General features: G+C 39.0%; 2 protein-coding genes across 4 annotated transcripts; one reads left to right on the forward strand and one right to left on the reverse strand.

Annotated features, from left to right (window-relative positions):
* The first annotated feature begins 1081 nt into the window (after nucleotides 1–1081).
* On the forward strand, nucleotides 1082–4177 carry timd4 (T cell immunoglobulin and mucin domain containing 4). The gene is made up of 7 exons (XM_026938898.3): nucleotides 1082–1382; nucleotides 1607–1945; nucleotides 2056–2121; nucleotides 3038–3129; nucleotides 3226–3337; nucleotides 3429–3462; nucleotides 3553–4177. Exons 1-7 carry the CDS (start codon nucleotides 1250–1252, stop codon nucleotides 3632–3634), a joined length of 858 nt encoding a protein of 285 aa, XP_026794699.3. The 5' UTR covers nucleotides 1082–1249; the 3' UTR covers nucleotides 3635–4177.
* Nucleotides 4178–10632: 6455 nt separating this feature from the next.
* fam53c (family with sequence similarity 53 member C) lies at nucleotides 10633–20948 on the reverse strand. Of its 3 annotated transcripts, none has more exons than XM_026939002.3 (5): nucleotides 20831–20948; nucleotides 14109–14289; nucleotides 13933–13993; nucleotides 12883–13727; nucleotides 10633–11899 (listed from the first exon to the last, which is right to left on the reverse strand). In XM_026939002.3, the coding sequence occupies exons 3-5, from the start codon at nucleotides 13937–13939 to the stop codon at nucleotides 11621–11623; spliced, it is 1131 nt and encodes a 376-aa protein (XP_026794803.1). In that variant the 5' UTR covers nucleotides 13940–13993; nucleotides 14109–14289; nucleotides 20831–20948; the 3' UTR covers nucleotides 10633–11620. The 3 variants fall into 3 exon arrangements, with proteins under 3 accessions (XP_026794803.1, XP_026794804.1, XP_026794802.1); XM_026939003.3 differs by lacking the exon at nucleotides 20831–20948 and adding an exon at nucleotides 18877–19155; XM_026939001.3 differs by lacking the exon at nucleotides 20831–20948 and adding an exon at nucleotides 18799–19155.
* Nucleotides 20949–21260: the final 312 nt, after the last annotated feature.

The raw sequence follows: 21260 nt of genomic DNA on the forward strand, positions 1-21260 counted from the left end.
CAGCAGTACTGTTTTTAGAAACTGACACTGATGAAGCGCTCAAGGATGAATAGCACACACTGTGTATGGAAGAATAATTAGTTATAGTCTCTAACCATAGACCCAAAGGGGCACCAGCAAGGTAGATGCATATAATAAAGTAGCGGTAAGTGTACACATGGTTTTTAAAAACCCAAGCAATGCGGCTGTGCCTGAAACTTGTACCAGGACCACACACACACACACACACACCACAGTGTCAGTGTCACTGCTGTGCTGAGAATGGACCACCATTCAAATACAATATGTGCTCAATGGTGATCCTATAATGGTGTCTTTCCATTAATGTAAAGGAGAATGGACAGAATGGTTTGTGCAGACAGAAAGGCTACTGTAACTCAAATAACTCTTTACAACCGTAGTAAAGAGAAAAGCATCTCAGAATGCACAACATGCCAAACCTTGAGGTGGATGAGCTACAACAGCCGAAGACCACATTAGATTCCACTCCTGTCAGGCAGAAACAGGAATTTGAGGTGCAGGTTCACTAAAACTGGACAGCTGAAGACAGGAAAAACGTCACTTGGTCCTCAACTCAATTATATACAAAGAAACCTTTTAAAGATATTGTTGATAGATAGGGTAATCCATTTTTGAATGGTTAAATACATGTTTGCTTAGGACACTCTATCTTGAAAAAAATGATCAAAATCATGAATCATGGAATCATGTAATCAGTATTAAATATATTAGATTTAGTTTATAAACAGTTTTTTTTTTAACTTGCATTTATATATGTTTGGCTGATCCCACATACTCAACTGCATTTTGTGCATTTTAAGCATTGGAAGCAGAAGGCTTTGTTTGTACACTGAATTTATGATGAACTTGGGCTAATAGCATAGTGAGCTATTCAGGAAATATGATTGTCCACTCAGAATTCAGACAACACCAAAAACGGCTGACACGTAAAATAATGCACTATATGGTAAATAAGTCATGAAATTCAGACACACCTCTAGATTCGGGCTTCTTATTGGAAAGAAGACCAGTCTGTCCCAATATCCAGCTGACAGAACCCTTAATGGATTTTTTTTCTTTTGCTGGAGCATGGCTTCTGTAGAGAGCTCTTTCACAATGGCCTTATTCTCTCACCCATCCTCATCAACAGTTAAGAGCTCGTAAGGGACTCAGTAGCACTGCCTTGCTTGGAGATGTCACAGACTGAGGTCTGGAGAACACAGCTGCCTTTTCACAAACTTTCATTGTCATGCCTCAGGCTGCCTTCAGCGCAAAGCAGTGTTTGCTTAAATGCAAAACTACAACTCATAATCTAGTCCGAATGGCCACCAGTTATAGTCGTTTGACTTTGCTGCTCTTGATTCTTGTTCTCAACCTCTCAGGTAAATAAAACCAATGATTATTTGTAAGAAGTTAAATTAAGAAGTTCAAAAGAGCATAGACTTGTCTTGTAAATGTCTTCTCTGTCCTAACCTTGTATTACAGATATCGGGAAGTTTTATCTGCTAAATCCCATATATTAACAGTATTTATTTTCCATGAAGCAGTTGGGCATTACTTGTCCCTGAGTCATGCTATTCATTTTATTTTTCTTTGTATCCAACAGTTGCCAAGTCATCAGAGACACCATTCAAGGTAACCGAGGGCAGCACCGTGATTCTCTCCTGTCATTACTCCGTGAAGCAGCATGGCCTGAGCCACGTCTGCTGGGGTCGAGACTGTGGAACCTTCTGGTGCAATGACATCATCGTTCAGACAGATGAAAGTGGGGTCATCTCAAAGGTCTCTGACAGGTACAGACTCATCGGAGATGTTCTCTCTGGACAAATGGACCTGGGGATCCAGCGGATACGACGGACAGACAGTGGGCCGTACTGCTGCAGGATAAACATAGATGGGCTTTTCAATGACAAGAAGGTGACCTACACTTTAAAGGTCATGAAAGGCAAGTAAACAGGACATGGTTTAAAGATTTATAATCGTTTTCCGTGCCGTTTATGTTCTCAGATGCTGAGGATTGTCAAACCCAAAACTTATACAGTTTTTTTTTTCTAGCTGCAACAACAACAGCACCAATAACTACTACACTTCATACTACAGAACCACTGCAAACTCAGACGAGTGAGTAACGTATTGGGTCTAAATCTTTTCAAGCTAGCCAAATAAACCAGCAGATCATTCTTTAGAAATGGCAGTGTTGCAAAATTGACATGTTCACCACAGAGGTGGAAAGTATCAAAGCACAATTAATATGTTACTGTTTTTAAAGTATCTGTACATTACTTGAGTTTTTCTTTCATCTAATACTATTAACATTTACTAACTACAATCAAAAGAAAAATCTCTACTTTCCACTCACTACATTTCACTGTTATCATATATATGTGAAGTTATAAGGTGACCCCCTGAATAGGGAGTGCAAATCACAATCACAAATTCAGGGGAGTCAGAGGAAACGCTTTGGTCCTGAGACCTAGAATTGGCTTAATTAAAGGAAAAAGCAGCTTTTTAGCTGAACTCTATCTAACATGATTATATAGTTAATGTTAAGACTTTGAAGGGTAAATAACTCAAAACTATTATTGGCGATTCAAAGGAGCTGGTTAGCTAACTTATCTAAATAATTTAGCAGTGCTTTTTAACTAAACTGATTTACTTAATAACTCACCCGCAATGCTACATTTTTCTACAATGCATAGTGTTTGTCAAATACTGTAAAGAAATTAAAGTGGTACTGTTAAAACTCTCTTCAGTAACACCATACAAGCACTGACTAACATCTGGATACACCCTAATTAAAGACTTACTCCTTGTATGACTCTATTCTTAGGCTCTATTCTAATGATGTCTTACAATATTTTCTATGTGCATCATCAGAAAAGATTATTGAACGTTGGTATGAAATGTCACCAACTGCTTCATTACTGAGTCAGCAAAAAACCACATACCTACTCTGTCAGTATGAAACTCGGTGGGCTTCTCAGGAAGTGGTCTTCTGAGCACACGCATCTTAATACTTTTTATTTTTCCTCTATAGTGTTTCCTCACTCAGATCTGCCCGGAGACACAGAGTCACCAGCTTTTGACATTTCTGGACAAAACCTCACTCTGCAGAATTCGAATCCTATGGTGAGTATGACACATCTGAGTCACATCATGTATAGTTTCATTTACTTTCATTATGATTTTTAGACTGTCCTAATTCACCCTCTCTGTGTATTGTAGTCTAATGAAGCGATATCAGGCATAACACTACAGATCAACATCCCTGTGCTGTCTCTGTCTCTCAGTCTGCTCTTGCTTCTGTTAGGGGCGTTGGCCCTGTTGGCCTTCAAACGTATGTACCATGACTTCTTCTGCACTGAGAAATTCAGTACTTCAATGTGATTTTGAAGCCTAATTTTGTATTTTTATCATTTTGCATTCAGGTGGGTTTCATATGAAGGTCATAGATAGTGGATGGTGAGTTACAAAAAAAAATTCTAGCTCATTTCTAACAAAGAGCTGAGTGTGTAAAATTATATTAACACATTTTTTTACTTGATGTTTTAGTCTGTCAAAAGAGCCAAAGCACATTGTTTACGAAATACGGACCAGAAGACCAGTGGAGGAGAATATTTATATCCTGGAATAGTATCCAAGGCACACACACACACACACACACACACACAAAGATTATGTAATGTTGCATGTATATGTATGTTTGTATGATTATGTATGAACATGTATATTATGTCTAATTTTGCATGTCTGCAAAGAATGAAATCTTATCAGTTGGAAACATCTGGAATATAAGCAAATTTAATAAATTTTATGAATCATTATGGGATTAAAATTAAAAAAAAAAAAAGTAAGATTATTAGGCCTATTTCTAGACACATGTACTAATTTTAAGCTTGGAATTGTCTTGTTCTATTAGCAGATTATTTTACATATTTCACATATTTGTTTCTAAAAAGAAGTAAAATGATGTGCCTATTTTTCTATGTTCTGACCCATTCATGAAATCATTTGCTTTATAAGCAACAAAAATTGTAAAGACTGCTTCCACAAACAGAGCAAAAGTGAGCAGAGAGTGAGAGTGCTACACTATGCATTTGTTTGCATAAAAAGCAAAAGATGAAAATTGACACTATCTTTCAAAAAATACATTAAAACCAAGGAGCTTACATCATAATTTTAGCATTTTTATTTATTCACCCACAACAATGTTTCCTCCTTACAGGTATTGAACATCCTGTGATTGCCACTGGTTTCTTGTGGTTTCCACTGGCTTACTCTGTTCATTAGTCTGTTCGTTAGTCATTTGTGACACTTTAAAGGTCAGTGAATGTGTGACAGTAGAACATCAGCTTTGAAAAACTTGTTATGAAGTTTACTTCGGATGGCTGTTATTTCAACAGAGGTTTTCAGTGCATTTTGCTGTTTCATGGTGTTTCAATTTCCAACATAAATTCATTAATTTCCTTAAAATTCTAAGTAGTCTAGATTATTGCCCTTGTTTTTTTCTTAGTTGCTGTAGCATTACATTTGAATAGCCAGATACAACTGTAATAGCTAAATCAAAAATGTCTTGATTTAATAACATTGATGATGAGGAAATCCTAGAAGACAGAGAGATAAAACAGAATTTTACCACAAAAACCTTCGCATACTTTTTTTCAGATATATACCAAACAACAATAAGAAAACAGTGAAGCAACCATTACCTTATACTTCAAACAAAAGAGACCACAGTCCTGCTGCGGTAGTTTCTGTTGGCTGATAAAACTGAGGCTCATGAACTCACTTGTCAAACTTCACCAAAGGTCACACTTTCACTTGTGGTTTGACTCCTAACAAAATAGACAAGTGTCATATTTTGGGTTTCGCCATATCACAGAGGTCAGATCGTAAATGCCATGGCTAAACCGGAAATGGCACCTCTGCAACAGGACCATTTCACATTTTTATTCAACCTAATATCTAACCTGTGTAATTATGTTTACTCCTTTGCCAAAAGTGATTCTATAGATTAATAATGCTATTCCTACTTTCTGGATATCAGTGCTGAGATTATATAGATATATAGCCAAAAACACAACAACTATACAGCCAAATAATACATAAATCTATATATTGTTCCCACATTGGCACCCATAAAAACAAAAGTCCTCCACAGTGTAATGCAATGTATGTCTGTACCTTTTATATTTATGTATTTGTTCAAAGATTACCAAGCCAGAAATAGAACAAGATAAGGTACAAAAAACTATTATTAAGTATTATTATTATTATGTTCTACTCTAGTATCCTTGCGATTGAAAATGCGGGCCTACTTTAATGTCACACTGATGTGAATACAGTAATGAATGCCTCGAGTGTTATTAATTATCCGCTCCTGGGCTACTGCCTTCAATATGAGTTGTTCCATAAGTATAATAGTAACTGCGCATGCATGATTGATCCTTTTCATCTTTTAGCCTTTAGTCCTCAGGACCGATCTTTGTTTCAGCATGATGCTCTGGACAATGTGTATGCAATTCTAATTGTAAATGGTTGGTCTCAAGCCGCTATCTAGTGCTAAATAATTGTGTCTTCTACCAAATTTTTGATTATACAGCATTGTGAAGGACACTACCCTAAAATGAATGGTTTCATTCAAAAATAAATGAAAGTGTAGCTTCAATACAAAACAGGCAGCCTGGAGATTTTATATATACTGTTGTTTAACTATGTACTGCTTTATATCAGGTATATCAGGGACCAGAGAAATCAGAGCAGGGCAAACACTGGACAAACACTTTTTAGGAAACACTGGTCCATAGTATGTCCTGCATTAAAAATGACGGACTTGTGCAATGTTAGCAGACTGTACTACAGCACCCTCTACTGAATAAAAGGTTACATTTGAAGCACTATCAGTACTGATTGGTTTGAAGCATATCTTAAGTCTACTGTTGAAAACTAAATTATAGGATTGTTGTATATGTTACATTCACGTCCTCACTTTTTAACATAATATTTGTTGTCCAATCTAGCATTTATTTAGTTTTCAGAGCTAATTTACCACAAGGGTAAATAGATTATCCAGAAAGAACAGATAACATGTTCTAAATGGATAGAAATACAGATAAAAATAGAAGAAGCAACTATTTTCTTCATTTATTTATTAATTTTTGGGGCAGTGGAACTAGTATCCCACAGGATGCAACAAAACAGTCACACGATTGGGAGGATTTTATTATGCAGACATGAGCGAGCAGTCAGATATGAGGCTTGTGGGACAAAGAAAGACCATGCTAATTAACATGCAATGAATTATAACATTCATTCATCCCTAGAAACTGCCTAGTAACAAAACAATAACTGTGTGAGAGGGATGTAAAAAACTGTCCCATACTCAAGTGATGTAGCTGAGGTTGAGGAACTGTCAGAGCCAGAATTCACAGACCATGCTGAAAGTGTTGGCATTTCTACATCTGAGATTCTTCCAGTCTTTTCCAGTGTTTCTGGGGGCAAAGTGGTAAGGTTCATAGCCACACCCATTTCAAATCCAATCCAAATCATGATACAGATATTTGGAGCACTAAACAGATACAGACACAGTCATTGCGTTCATTGCGTGACACTCCTATTTACCACAAGTGATATTTTCCCGTTTTCTTTATGAGTGCATGTTGAAAATTCATTGACTCCAAATGCGGCTGTATTTAATCCCAAATATTAAAGTGTAACTAAGTGAAAGCTGCAACAACAGTTTGAAAAAGAGCAGGTTAAACATATTTTCCTCTCTGAAACTTGACATTAGAACAATATTATTAAATATTTTAAGTTGAAATACACTGACAGGAAAAGCACCAGCTTTAAGAAATGCTTTATAGTCATGAAAATAAATATCATATAATTATTATATAATATTGTATAACATTATATAATAAATATTTCTCAAGGGACGGTTGTTTGGATAGCTAATAGTTCTAGCTTTTAAATTAGAACAAGGCACAAACCCAAGAACTCCTTCAGATGTTAGAGTTAACTTTTTTTTTTTTTTTGCTTGATACAACAGGGATTCTAGTATTTAAACCTAACATCTCCACCTAGAGGTCTAATTCAAAACAACGGGACAAAAGTAAAGAGCTGACCATATGGCCATATTGGGATTTTTTTTTTTAATTACTGCTATAAATTAATACACAGGCTCGAAATCCAGGTCCTGGAGTATCCCCCTATTTCATACATGTACATAAGGAAAAAAAAAAAACCAGCATGTTCTCAGTGAAACATTTTATGTAGCCAAATAGGGAGATCCAGTTCCTAAATCAGCTACTGTGTAACACACTCCAAAGCACTCCAATTAATCAGTCATCACAACACAGAATAAAGCAAGATAATAATAAAGGTTTAGCAAATTTATTCATAAATGGCCAAAATTATTATTATTAATTATTGTCATGCAGGAACACATTTGGGCCCTTTAGTTCCAGTGAAGGCAATTGTGTGCTAGACAACTGTGTGGTAACTTTGTGGCGACAGATTAGGGAAGGCCCACATATGGGTGTGATGGTCAGGTGTCCACATAGTTTTGGCCATATAGTGTATATAGCATATAACAAAACAGTAATCTGGACAGGCTGTGTAACCATGCCCATAACACAACTCCAAAAACAATAAAGAATAGAACTAAATAAAACAAGGATAATTATAAGCATCTTAACTATCAGTGAAAACAACAAACCCCCAGTGGCGTTAAGTATAAAAGTACCTAAGTATAATAAGTACCTAAATCACCCTCATTCAAACTATTTAGCTGTTTATGTACATCTGAATCTAAAACGGAATCATGAATTCAAGTGTCAGGGATATAAGTGTGTGTCCTGTGAAATTCCCAGTATAAAGGAAAAGTGTCATTCTGGGTGTTATTCTGCTTTGGAGAAGAGAAAGAGAAAGTTCTGCTTGAACATCTGCTTGATTATTCTATGATATGCTATGTATAAATATTTTACATCCTACATCTGGGGATAAGGTATAAAAAAAATAACCCAAGTTTTGAAGGTCCAATAATCAGTGATCAAACTGTAGCATATGTTTGAGTGTATTGTGCTGTGCTATGCGATTTTTGTGTAGCTGTAGGTAAGCCTCTAGCAATGTCATGTTTATAATTTGGCTGGACTATGATGTAAAAAAAGGTTATGATGTCATGCATTTGTAGATTGTTCTGAACACCCTCAATGAAGCTGGCTCCTATAGTACGATGTACTGTGCTGCTGTTCTGTTGTTGTGTGTTCTGATGAAATACCTTTTCAGCTGTTCTGTGGATCTGTTGGTAACGTTGAAAATAGCGGTGTGGATCTGTTGAAAAAAGTTAAGGTACTGAGTGATGAAAGAATGACAACAAGTATTCTGATTACAGTTTCCTATAATAGAGAAGGTAATTCACACATTTAGCTCTATTCATGGGACCCAATATCCTGCACAGTTTCATCTGGAAGAAGGCTTCTATCCAAAGTGACATACAACTTTCCACCAAATGATAATAACATTAAGAATATTACTAGACACCCCACCTGTGTTCCTCGTCACCTAGTTGTCTGTTTAAACTGCTACTCAACTGGATGGAATTAAGACACTTGTATGATAAAGAAATATGTGTGAATGCATCTACAGACAGCTCAATAGCTACTCATTATTTCTGTCAGCTTTTTACAATACAGTACAATATAGTTTTCCTGCTGCACTCGGCTCTGTTCGTTCCACCATGTCAGGGGACACGCCTTCTTTTAATAGGGCGGGTGTTGTTAACTTCAAAGCACCGCCCACTCCAAAATCAATTGACCAATAGAGATTTAAGGCGAACACCTTCTTCTAAGACCCACCCACCATAAAAATGTGCCAAAAGTCAGGAACAAAAGAAAGACTGCACAAGAGTGATTCCAGAAGCCAAAAAAAGAACAAAAATTAAGGCAAAATGAGACTGTGAATCAGAAGTAATCTTTTTGGAAAATGAATTTTGATTTGATTCTCATTACTTGCATCTGCAAAATATTGTTTGCATTTCGATCATGAATATTTTGCTTGTGGATTTGATTATTTTATCTGAAACTTTTGGCACAAAATTAACTCCATACAAAGTCATGCAAAGAAAAAAGAATGATAGAACTTACTTTTCTTCTTCCCATGATCTTCAGGAAATGTGGATGATGCAGCATCCTGTTGAACATGTGACTTGTGGAATATTCCAAATATTTCAGGGGTGGGGGAGAATTTGTTCAGGTAGCAGGATCGAATGAACTAAAGTTTACAATTTTCAGAACCTACAATGGATGACTCTTGGGAAAGAATTTTTTTAGCATGAGATGTATGAAATGGATTCACATATTAATGCAAAATAACGAATATATTTCAAAGTATACTGTATAAATATTGGACTGGAGCAGGCAAATGCTGTTTTTTAACTGCTGTAGAAGTTTTTAAGTTGCTGTGAAGGAGGCTTTACCTATGTTTAAAATGTCTTTTATCTTTATGTGACATACATATTTGTAAATGTAATATCAGTGGCTCATAAATGGCACCTTAATCATGGACTCCCACAAATGCTAAAAGTGTGGGAGTATTTATTTTCTGCCATTTCACTTGATTAGCATCTGAAATACAGGTTTAAATCCATCCATCTGTTCTCCATACCACTTGTCTTATACAGGGTCGTGTGGGAGCCTGGAGCCTTTCCCAAAGGATTCGGGGGGGCAAGGGACACTCTGGACAGGGTGCCAACCCATCACAGGGCACAATCACACACACTCACACACAATTTGGAAATGCCAATCAGCCAATAATGCATGTCTTTGGACTGGGGGGAGGCAAACCAGAGTAAACCCCCAAAGCACGGAGAGAACATGCACACAGGGTGGAGGCGGGATTCGCACTCCCAACCCCAGAGGCACAAGGAACCAGTGCTAACCACCGTATACCCCCACAATGGCTCCAAAACATTTTAACAAGTGGTGTGGAGTCAAAGTGGCTTAATCCAGAACACAACACAGTCATGGTGGGCTGTAATGTGTATGACAGGTCAACTAAAATAATCTCATAAATTCCCTGGACACAACATTAGCCACATCAACCAATAGCAGTGCCTTATAGTACAGTATATTACAATAGTTTGCGCACATGGACGAATGTAACAGCATAAATGCATTACTGTCTTTTGTGTTCATGTCCAAGCTGAACACTGGCTCCCTGACATGTTCCAGGGTGACGTCTGTAGGGTGCATCAAGCCAAATCTGTGCGCCACCTGTTCAATGAGCATGACAGAATACTGGGACACTTCTGGAATCTCTGAACCTCAATTTCATTGAAATGTGTGGGATTATTTGGAACAGCAAGTGCAACACCAAAATAGACCACGAACTCAAGCTGAATTGCGTCCAGTCAGTGGAAGACTGGGCTCAAAGTGACAGAAACAATCTCAAGAAATCCTTATCTGACAGGAAAATCCTTCCCTGACAGCACTGGTGGAAGAAATGGCACAGGACTGTTTTTGTATGGGGAGCTTCTTCTGCTTAATGTAACATTAATTACCAGAAAACATTTTTCTTTCCATTTGAAACGGAAACAAAATGGATTTGGAACACACTCGACACCTGACATTTGACTTTCTCTGTAAAATAATTTCAAATAAACTTTATTTATGCATAAACTGAATCAGAACTTTCAATCTTATTACACATACAACAGAAAAAGACAGAAAAAAAAATACCTTCCACCCACCAAGGTACCATCTTCAGTCAATCTGTTTCGAACAAATACTGTACAATGCGACGTGTTCAGCATTTCAGTGTGCCTTCAGAATACAGTGGTTGGTTTTTTTTTTCTGTTTCTGCCTCAAATACAGTGCATAACTCAATGTACACTCAATGTATTCAGTTTTTAGAGGAATGCATTGTACAGGTTAAAAGATAAAAAAGAGACAGCAAAAAAGTAACAGTAGGAAGGACAACAGATACACAAGTCATTTCCTTCAAGAGTCTTTTTGATAAAGGAAAAAGGCATCTTAAGGCTTATGCTGAATTAGATGGACTTTTCTCAGGAAGTAGAAAGGCCCAAAGAGTAAAGTACAGCTCTCATGTTGACCTTTTTTTTTTTTTAATTCAAACTGAACAAAACACTGTTATTCATAACTATCATCCACGAAAGACTATTCCTACTAAGAAAACATGTTGAAAGAAAAAAAAGACAAGAAAAAGAAAGACAGCAAGAAGCTCAAGACGCTCAGTTCCCTTCGAGTTCTGCCTTTCAGTGATTTTTTTTTTTTTTTATATTTAGAGAACATCTAAATTTCCTAGCAAGTGTCCACCAGCTGTCTAATATTCACATCCTTAGAGTTTCTTTGCAACTGATTCTGGAATGTAATATGATATTGGGTCAACATCCACAACCAACTGCATTAACCTGTAATAACTGCTACTAGTCAACATGTCTTCATTAATGCATCAATGAGATTTTATACACCTGCACAGCTCGTGAGCGAGCAGCAGAGTTCCTGAGAGGCCTGCCAGTGTAGCAGGTGGTGAACAAATGGGTTGAATGCTGGCAATGCAAGAGAGGGGTGAAAAAAAAAGCATCCTTTACACATTTTTTTTTTCAATTCTCCTCAATGAGAGTAATGTCTAATTCTGTACAATCCCTCTCAAAAACACTTTGCTGTCCTCCATCACGTGACGAGTCTGCCTCTTCCCTCTCCTCCTCTTCCTCCTCCTCATCACTTTCACTCAGCGGTCCAATACTCGTCCTTCCTAATCCTTCAGCAGGTGAACATGACCCTCTGAAGTCTCCAAAAAAAGGTTCAAGACCCATGCAGAGGTCGCCTCCGCAGGCAAGTCTACCACGGTCCAAACAGCTGAGGGGATCTGTGCTTCGGGTCTGACAAGAAAAAAGAAAGAACAATAAGAAGCACTAGAGTAGGTTAGCTGCAATTCCATTACACATGACCTCAGTATAGTAACATAACAAAAAAAAAAGCCAATATCAAATAAAGCAAGTGTGACATTTGTATGAAAAAACAAACATATGATGTTGAATGGCTGAAACAGACTATGCTACTAAAATCTTTTTTTTTTTTTTTTAAACCATAATCAGCCTAATGTGCAACTACAAACTGACCAGAACACTGACTGTACAAATACATTCGCTCCAGATGAAGTCGTTAGTGCCAGCAGCAATGGCTGGAAACATCTTTCTACTAGATAGTACAGCACAGCGATCTGTAGTAATAGTGCACTGGCTGACTGTCTAACGTCTAACTCATTTCATATTCATTATACTTGTTTGCCCACTGTAGTGTCATCACTGATATTTAGCTCCAGTTTACATTCCTTACTCTACCAATAACACACGAAACATCTGTAATCAAGGTCCCAAGTTAGGTTAGAGTGCCAAATTGTTTGCTATTCACAGCGTTTGCTAACTACTTAGGGTATAATCCAGTGGCCCTACCTAGTGCACTACATGCACAGTAAAACATCGTTTGAGAATCAGTATAAAGAAGCATGAGCATGTGTTTTTGTTGTATTTTAAAATCTGACTACGTTTGATCTCTGGGTCTCTTGCTCAGTAGGTCACCCTGTGAGAAAGATAAAGCACCATGCATGTTTCAATACCAAATAAGATATTTTTAATAATAATTCTGCGAATTTTATGTAGTATTGTACTACTATTACACATCACTAGTCACCACCCCACCACCTCTTGAAAAACCTCTTCTTTCATGGGTAAACTTGTGTGATGAAAATCTGACAGGCACTCGGCCAGCTTTTACAAATGCCGGCTTTAATGAAGCCTTTCAAACTGTCTTTCTAATACAATCACAAGAAAATCTTTCATATAAAGAGAAAATTAAAAGCTACCTGTGTCATTTTTGCGAAGTCTAGCACAGGCCGTGCACATGGTCTGTCCGGGTCCCTGCGACGCTTCAGGCCAGGCTTGAGCAGGAGGAGGTCACATGGCTGAGAGTGACAGCGTGGAAGCTGAGGAGGAAGAGCGCGGCGCACGGAAGATGGAGTGCTGCATGCAGAGGACGGCGAGGCGGGCACGGCTGGAGGATGGGAGGCAGGCTGTAGGGGCGCCTGGGGTGGAGGAAGGAAGTGTGCGGCGGCTTCACGGATGAGCACAGGAGAGAGCGAGAAGCGTCGCTGCGGAGGAGGAGGAGGGTGAAGAGGAGACGGAGAGGAAGAGCACGAGGAAGCGGAAGGGAAGAAGCAGCAACAGGCGCCGCCTCCGGCTGCGTCACTCGGGTCCCACGGGAAACTCCATGGCAGCGGGGAATCTGGGGAAAGGGCCAAGCTGAAGAAAGTGGGGCTCGAGGAAGAATGCAGAGAGGAATTAAGAGAGGAACTGGGGGCACGCAGCGGACACGGCCCCCCCGCGCCCCCTCCACTGTGGCATCGGCGGTTCACTGGTGTCCAGACCTTGGAGGCACTTGGCCGCCAGGTGTACCGGCAGCGTGAGAGGTCCTCCGGCACAGACAGCGAACGACAGTGGCGTTTTGGGGGTGGCGGGGGGGGAGGGGGTGGCCCGGGAAAAGACAGGTCCGTCACAGAGGTGCTCGGGGCGAGCGGACGATTCAGGTTGTCCCCCTCCGGCAGGTGGGAAGCAGAAGGTCCCAGAGGCACAGGGCCGGGGGGGAAGCTGGAACTCAGCACGCCCTGCACAGCAGAATTTGAGGAAGGGCAGAGTTGCCAATAACTGCTTTCTGTGGAAGAAAAAAAAAAGCTGCAGAAGTTTTACCCTGACCAATCACAGTGCTGATGTTACTTGTCCCACCCCTGATTTTCCTGATTTCACTTGCACCACTGTGTTGCTTGATTGCCATAGCAGGTTGGGGGTGGGGTGTTTCTCAGACAGAGAAATATTACATATTACTGAACATATTAACAGTAATGGTCAGTAAAACTCACCAGGCATCAATCCATCTGTGGACCAGCAGGTTTCAGCATGGCTGTGACGATCATGCAGAGGCTGAAAAAAAAAAAAAAACACCTGAATATTATTATTCTTTATTATTAAGAAAGAAAGGAAATGTGTGCTATTGTGTTTAATCTCAGTACTAAATGACATCTAAAACAAACTTTACCAGCTGTTGTTGTTAATGCTAAGGCTATGGATTAGCATCACCATAGCTCAGCGTATGTGAAGCTCCAAAGTGAAGTCGGTGAGCATCTGAGAGAATTACACAGCAATGGACGTTTCTTCATCATCTCCTCAGAGAACAGATCCCCAACCAGTTTTCAACATCGTCATGACTTCGTCATCACCTGGGAAAACAGGAGAGGCAGAATCACTCACCGCTCAGAGACAGAGAAGAACCAAGACTGTGTTCACACAGCAGCACAAATCAGAAAATCATTCAGGTTTACACTCAATCATTTTCCGATTTAGTGCCATTGCGACCAAAGACAACTGACGACAGAGTTCTGGAGGTGTCAAAAAATGTTTTTATTAAAATCTGAAATGTGAGAGCTGCTACGATGCTTGTCTAAAAGCCACCACTAGAAGGATGGCCTATGATTACATGAAAATCACAGGATAGCTACAGTTACAGTAGTGGCAATGGTGAAATGTAAATAAAATGTGCGAATGGACAGAAAAAAATACTTTAAGCTCAATTTGAAAAATGTTTCTGTTTATACGGCTCCATTTTCTGCACGAGACCAGATCAGGCTGATTGACAACATAAGCAGAACTTAGCAAGCTTAGTTAATCGCGGGTCTATCATTAGAGGATCTTCATCATATAATCTGACATGGAGAACATGTTATTGCAGAGTCTGTTACAGAATTCAGCCAGGATTTTATTTTTGATCATCTCATAAAGTGTGACAAATAATAATCACACAGTCTAAAACCGGCCTTATGTAGTAAATCTGATTTTTCAACCCTGTGTCCATGTTACTAATTACAAGTGAACAAATCCAACTTGTTTGTTTCTACTGTAGTCACATTTGTTAACAAACCTTACTGGTGAAGCAGCAAAAAGAGTCAATAATCAAATGTTATAGAATATTAAAAGCATTTATATCAACAAGGGTGAATACTTATGCAATCACAAGTTTTTATTTGTAAATTATTTTACTAACAGCTATTTGTGTAGACTCATGGCATATAGTCCATTTCAGTTCCATACTGTAACATTAGAAAATGTTCCAAAGGTCAAAAGGGGTGAATATTTATGCAAAACACTGTTAAAAAAAATAAATAAAAAAATAAAAGTTATGTTAAACTTATATTAAATGAATGAAGGTAAACATGCACTTAAACACACAACATTTATACTCTGAAGGGAAAAAAAAAAAAAAAAGAAATAGTTTTCAAACAGTAACATTTGTTATGATATCCCTATCAAGGATTATTTTTACATAAAGGTCAGTCATGGTTCTGAATATATTTAGCACAGACAACACACAAGATGGAAGAGAGAGGCGTACACCACATTTGCTGCCAGTTACTACACGTTTCCAAAGTTACTACACGTCTCCCCGAAGTCTTCAAAGGTGCGGTATTGGACTGTCCCTAGCCCACTTAACCCAAAGATGTTTTGTATTTGTACATACATTTACGGCAATCCCATTCAACTGAAGGCAACACACGATTAAACTGGTCATTACGCTTTCTCTAATATTCATAACTGAATTCACGGTTTCAATTTTAGCAGTTACACACTTTCAATCTTAGTATCAAGAGTACTGTCTAGTACTGTCAGATAGGGTCCTTGCTGTGCCACGGTTAGTCATGGCGTATGAACAGACTGTTACCTCACTGCTGTATTTTTCAAAATACCAATTAAAAATACTTGTTTGTTTGTTTGTATTTTTAACCTGACCACTGGTTGTTCCAGTGCTTTTCATCCCTTGCGACTCCCAAAAAATTTCGCAACCCCCTTGCTCAGGACTTTCTCTGAATCATACTACAACAGCCTCTGTTTCTCAGCACAGGGGATGCGACGGTGTGCGTAATCCACTACTGCTGTAAACATGTCACATTGCTACCTCTACTGCCACTCCTTGCATGCTCGTAACCTTATCCTGAACATGGCATTGCTGACCAAAACAAAACAAAACAACTGTATTTTTGGCTACATAGTGCTGCACACTGCCATACTAGGTAGATTTTTTTCTTTTTTCAGCACACCCCCTTTCCTCGCACTCACTCTTTCAGAGAGTTTATGGAAAAAGTATCTTTCTAAGAAAAAAAAACAATTAGGGGATGTCCGTCCATCCATCCATTTTCTCTACTGCTTATCCTATACAGAGTCGTGGGGGAGCCTGGACCCTGTCCCAGAGAACTCGGGGCACAAGGTGGGGGACACCATGGACAGGGGGTCAACCCATTGCAGGGCACAATCACACACACACAGACACCCATTCACACACTATGGACAATTTGGAAATGCCAATCAGCCTACAATGCATGTCTCTGGACTGGGGGAGGAAACCAAAGTAAAAAGTAAAAACCCCTGAAGCACGGGAAGAATATGAAAACTCAAGGTGGGATGTGAACCCCCAACCCAGGAGGTGTGAGGCAAATGTGTTAACCACTAAGCCACCATGCCCCCAAATAGGGGATTTGATGGGGTTTCTTTTGTTTTGATTATATATAAAAGGATGTGCAAAGTGACTTTTGTATAAAGATTTCATGCTGTTTTTCTACATTTTCACTACCAGCTTGTGTTTTTTCTAATACTCGATTAATACCATGATACTGTGAAACCATGATATTTTTAGAGTAGGTTATCACAGTGTGAAGAATTACGCCCCTCCTGTCAAAAATGCTATTTATATTCAATTTATAATTTATTCTGAGCCTAATCAGCGCGTTTCGATGAGTGTGGGAATACGAGTGATGTTGTCGGTGGGTTGAATACACACCCTGTTGAAGACCCACCCTGCAGCCATTTTCCCTTCAATCTCTAGCTAAGTTTGAGACTTCTGAGAAGTGAGAGAAGCATGCCCCTTCACCTCCAACAGAAACTGTGTCATTGTGACTGTGTACATGTCTTTTATCCCATAACACTGTTGTTGCTGTTGTGATTTTCTAACGTTTAGAATTGTCACGGACCAAATAACAGAGGGGAAAAACATGTGAAATCCAATTTAACTGGTCAGGACAAGTCACATGTCCAGAATTCCAGATTTGAAAATACACCAATTACAAAGGTGGCAAGAATCTGAATGTTTTTTTTTGTTTGTTTGTTTGTTTTATCTTCTAAAGTTGTTTCTGCTCAAATTGAATATGCTACAAAATTGGATTTGAGCAGCCTGTCTAAACATAGCCTTAGAGCCTACCTCTGCAGGTCTATGCACATGAACAGCTTCCATGTTTGCATTGCACATATACACTTTTTCTTGCATATGAACATCTTCCATGTTTGCATTGTACATATACACTTTTCTGCATATATATAGATAGACAGATAGATAGATAGATAGATAGATAGATAGATATATTTGCACTATTTGTAATTTATGTTTTTGAGTTTTGTCCTGTTTAAATTATATTGATGTGATGGATTTCACTGTACTGTGTAACAGACTGTTTCCTGTACACATGACAATAAACTCCTGAATCCTGAAACACACAGAAGGAACTAGAGCTGAGTGATTTGAAATATCTTGCTTGTTACCAAGACAAATACGACACCCATACAGTACGTCTCAGGATTTTGCTCATTTTGTACATTTAAAAGCAAAAATCAGATAATCAGCTCGAAAAACAGACCAAAGCCTATAATTAACTGCTAATGAACCGGAAGTGACGGAGGTGTAGAACAAGCCCAGTCAAATGGCAGCCTGCCTGTCCAGTCATCTCGATAGACGGTGTAGGGGAAAAAAACTGTACATTTAAACACGACTGAGTCATTTGAAATAAAAAAAAAGGCTTTAAAGACGTGTTTGCTGTTGTATTCCCCTCACACACGCGTATCTAGCTATTACCGCTCTGATTTATTTAGCTAGCTAGCTAGCAACAACACTGCGGTCAAAGCCATGTCCCGGTCTGAGCTGCCAAAATGACTTCTCATCGAAGGCATCCGTATTATAATAAGACAATCATTCATTTTTTGCCATTTTGTTACGTTAGCTGGTCTAGCACAGAGCAAATCCAACAACAGCAAGCTAAACCTTCGGTCCGGGTCCGTGTGCTATCGGTCACACAGCTATGCACATAAACAGACCGTGGATTCACAGCCAACTGCCTTCAGGATGCTAATAAATATGGCTGACCAACATATAGCGTTATAGTGTGTATATATACAGTACAGGGGTTTGCTGTGTTTATTGCTGATATGCTAACAACTGGCTAGGCAAGAGAGCAATGTAGAAATGACACGCTAGGCAAGAAGGGTCATTTTAGTCGGTAAATTGGAGAAGAAAGGGATGTGTAGTGGGTTTATCTGGCTGCCTAGAAAGCAGCAGAGACACAGACATAGAGACAGACACGGACAGAGATACAGAAAGAGGCACATACACATGCACATACATACACACACACACACACACACACACACACACAGGCCCACTCAGTCCAGCCATTCAGCCACAGCTAGCTATCTGGCAAAGCAAAGGTGTCTCCCAGATAATGCAGAAATATATACTCTGAGTATAACAGCATAACATCAGCAATAACCTGCAAGTGCAAAAGAACAATTTCTTAAAAAAAAAAAAAAAAAAAAAAAAAAAAAAACATGCATCTGTATTGTGTATCTAACCGATTGATAATAAACCAAACAATAATACAGGAATTATGAAGGATTTCTGGTCTCTGGCTTACCTTACCACCACTCGAGGCCAGATCAGCATGTTGCAGCAGGTTAGGCAGATAAATAAAGCGAGGTCTATTATTGCTTACATGAGCTCGAACAGTTGAGACACAGCAGCTCGCTAGCTACCCAGTGCCATGGCGCAACGCTGGCGAGCTATTGTCAACCGCCGTCGTCTTTCTGCAAGCAAGCCGCTAGAAGAACGTTAAGCGCTCAGCAGACACGAGCGGGGGATTGTGCGGAGTCGCCACTCGGATTTCGACATTTGCCCGTTTTGTCAGTGCTAGTAACCCAGGCAGAAACGGTTGTAGAAATTCAGTAGTGTGTATCCGCAGAGGAGAGAGAGCTGCCCCCCCCTCTACTCCCCCTCCTCCTCGCCCCGCGCTCGCGCATGTCATCCATTTCTACTGCTAAACACAGTGACGTTATTAGCATGTGTGCAGAAATATTTTAGTACAATTCGTTCACGCTTTGAATCACGCGGTAAAGCACATGTGTGTTTTATATGTACAGTCAACTGAATTACTGGCACCTTTCATAGAAGCCATCAGACTCCTCAATGCTCAGAGACTGGACTGACAATACACACACACACACACACACACACATTCCACTGAACACTGTCCCTCTCCCTTTGCAATTTTTACACATTTCTGTATTGACTACCTGCATTTTTGCAGCTACTGTATTTATAAAAACATTGTATTTAATTTCTTGTCACTACATTACTGACCCCCAATAACTGCTATATCTATATATGTTATAAGCTTTTCTGCTCAGTACTGTCATAGTGTTATGTTTACATTCACAGCATTTGTGTTATATTGTTATTCTTTTGCACTACCTGTTATATCTGACACTTCCACACTAGAACTGTGGACTGATCCTCACTGCACTGGCTCTTACTGTGCCTACTGTCCTGTTTCAGTAGATACTGTACTGTCATGTGCTGTTTGCACACATTTGCACGTGCACTTTATGGAGTAATGTGTAGTCTCATGTACTTCTGTGTTGTTTTGTGTAGCACCATGGTCGTGGAGGAATGTTGTTTCATTTCAGTGTGTATTGTACTAGCTGTATATGGTTGAATGACAATAAAGCTACTTGACTTGACTTGAAATGAGTACAAGATCTAGGTCATAAACTGAATAGACACACAGTATCTAAGGAATAAAACACTTGGGGGCGTGCCGTTATAGAAAATTAATCAACGGGGTGGTGTGATATCGCCCGATGCCAAGCTGACTTACTGTTACAACCTAGAAGTGGATTATTTTCCCATAACAGCACATCCTGAAGTGTTGTATTCCTGTTATAGCACAGCAATTTGTCAACAGTTACAATTTTAATTTAGTAAAGAATGTCTTACTTTTATCCATTTATAATTACAATAGTTAATTATAGTTACAATTTCTATGTTGTGTAACATTCGTTCCCTCACCAGCCTCTCTTTTTTCTCTCTTGAAATTAATAAGACAAAAAAAAAATATGCAGCTTGTCATATTATCAAGAAACTGGAAAGAGCAAACTCCTCTGTCCTGAAGAAGTTATGCTTGCAGAAAACATACTGATCATCACAAAAAGATTCCTTCCATAAATGTTCAATAGATGCTTACACATTTTTCTTCTTAAAATAACACATTATTAAAATCTGTTTATTATTAGCTAGATTAGTAATAGCTACTGTATGTATATAAACTAGATCATGTAGATCATCTTCCAAACAAGACCCTGTGAACAAGTTTTTACTACAGAAACAATAACATATTACAATAAGCACTTTAGTACAAACCTGGGATCTGAATTTCAGCTGGCACTACTGTCTGAACTGCTTTTATAGAAAATTAATCAACACCTTCTGAGCAAACAGAATCAAGAATACAACAGCACTGGATTATAAATAAAGGGGCACTGTATTGGAGATACCTGAGGATCTTGCAAGTCAATACAAATTAATACAAATCTCAAGCTCCTCTATGTTCTTAGGTTTACAGAGTTGGACTGCCACCACCCACCACAAGTTTTCAGTAAGGTTCAACTCACTGCAAAACACTGTTTCTGTGTCCCTGCATCCATTTCTGTGTTGATCTAGCAGAAGCAATGAGACTTTCAAATAAAATATCCAGGTACTTAATGGAATTCATGAAGCTATCAATACTAAGAACCCCTCGAGCCAGCCAAGAGTGGACAACCAGGAAAGTTGTCCTAAGCCAGGTGGTGTCCCAGGGAATCTACTGATCTGTCAAATAGGCCTATTTGTTTAATGTTGGTCAAAAATGGAGGTTGGGTGTTATGCATGACCAGCCTGCCTGAACCACTAACCACAAAACAACCCCAAAGCATAAATAAGCCATTATATTTTCCAGTGGGTTTAGGGGCTTTTTTCATGTACTACAGATCCTTTCCCAACAAACATGCACACAGTGTGCACATGGACAGGACATTGGAGTGTAAAAAACCTTGTAAACCTTGT

Source organism: Pangasianodon hypophthalmus, chromosome 15 (assembly GCF_027358585.1).
Source record: "Pangasianodon hypophthalmus isolate fPanHyp1 chromosome 15, fPanHyp1.pri, whole genome shotgun sequence".
NCBI classification, from domain to species: Eukaryota; Metazoa; Chordata; class Actinopteri; order Siluriformes; family Pangasiidae; genus Pangasianodon; species Pangasianodon hypophthalmus.

Excerpts from the sequence above, each read along its gene's own strand:
- fam53c (XM_026939002.3), bottom strand. Across the intron at positions 11,900-12,882 it reads ACTTCGCAAAAATGACACAG|ACCCGAAGCACAGATCCCCT; the intron begins GTAGCTTTTAAT and ends TTTTCTTGTCAG.
- timd4 (XM_026938898.3), top strand. The coding sequence starts at position 1,250 with ATGCCTCAGGCTGCCTTCAGCGCAAAGCAGTGTTTGCTTAAATGCAAA. Across the intron at positions 1,383-1,606 it reads TCTTGTTCTCAACCTCTCAG|TTGCCAAGTCATCAGAGACA; the intron begins GTAAATAAAACC and ends TGTATCCAACAG. Across the intron at positions 2,122-3,037 it reads ACCACTGCAAACTCAGACGA|TGTTTCCTCACTCAGATCTG; the intron begins GTGAGTAACGTA and ends TTTCCTCTATAG.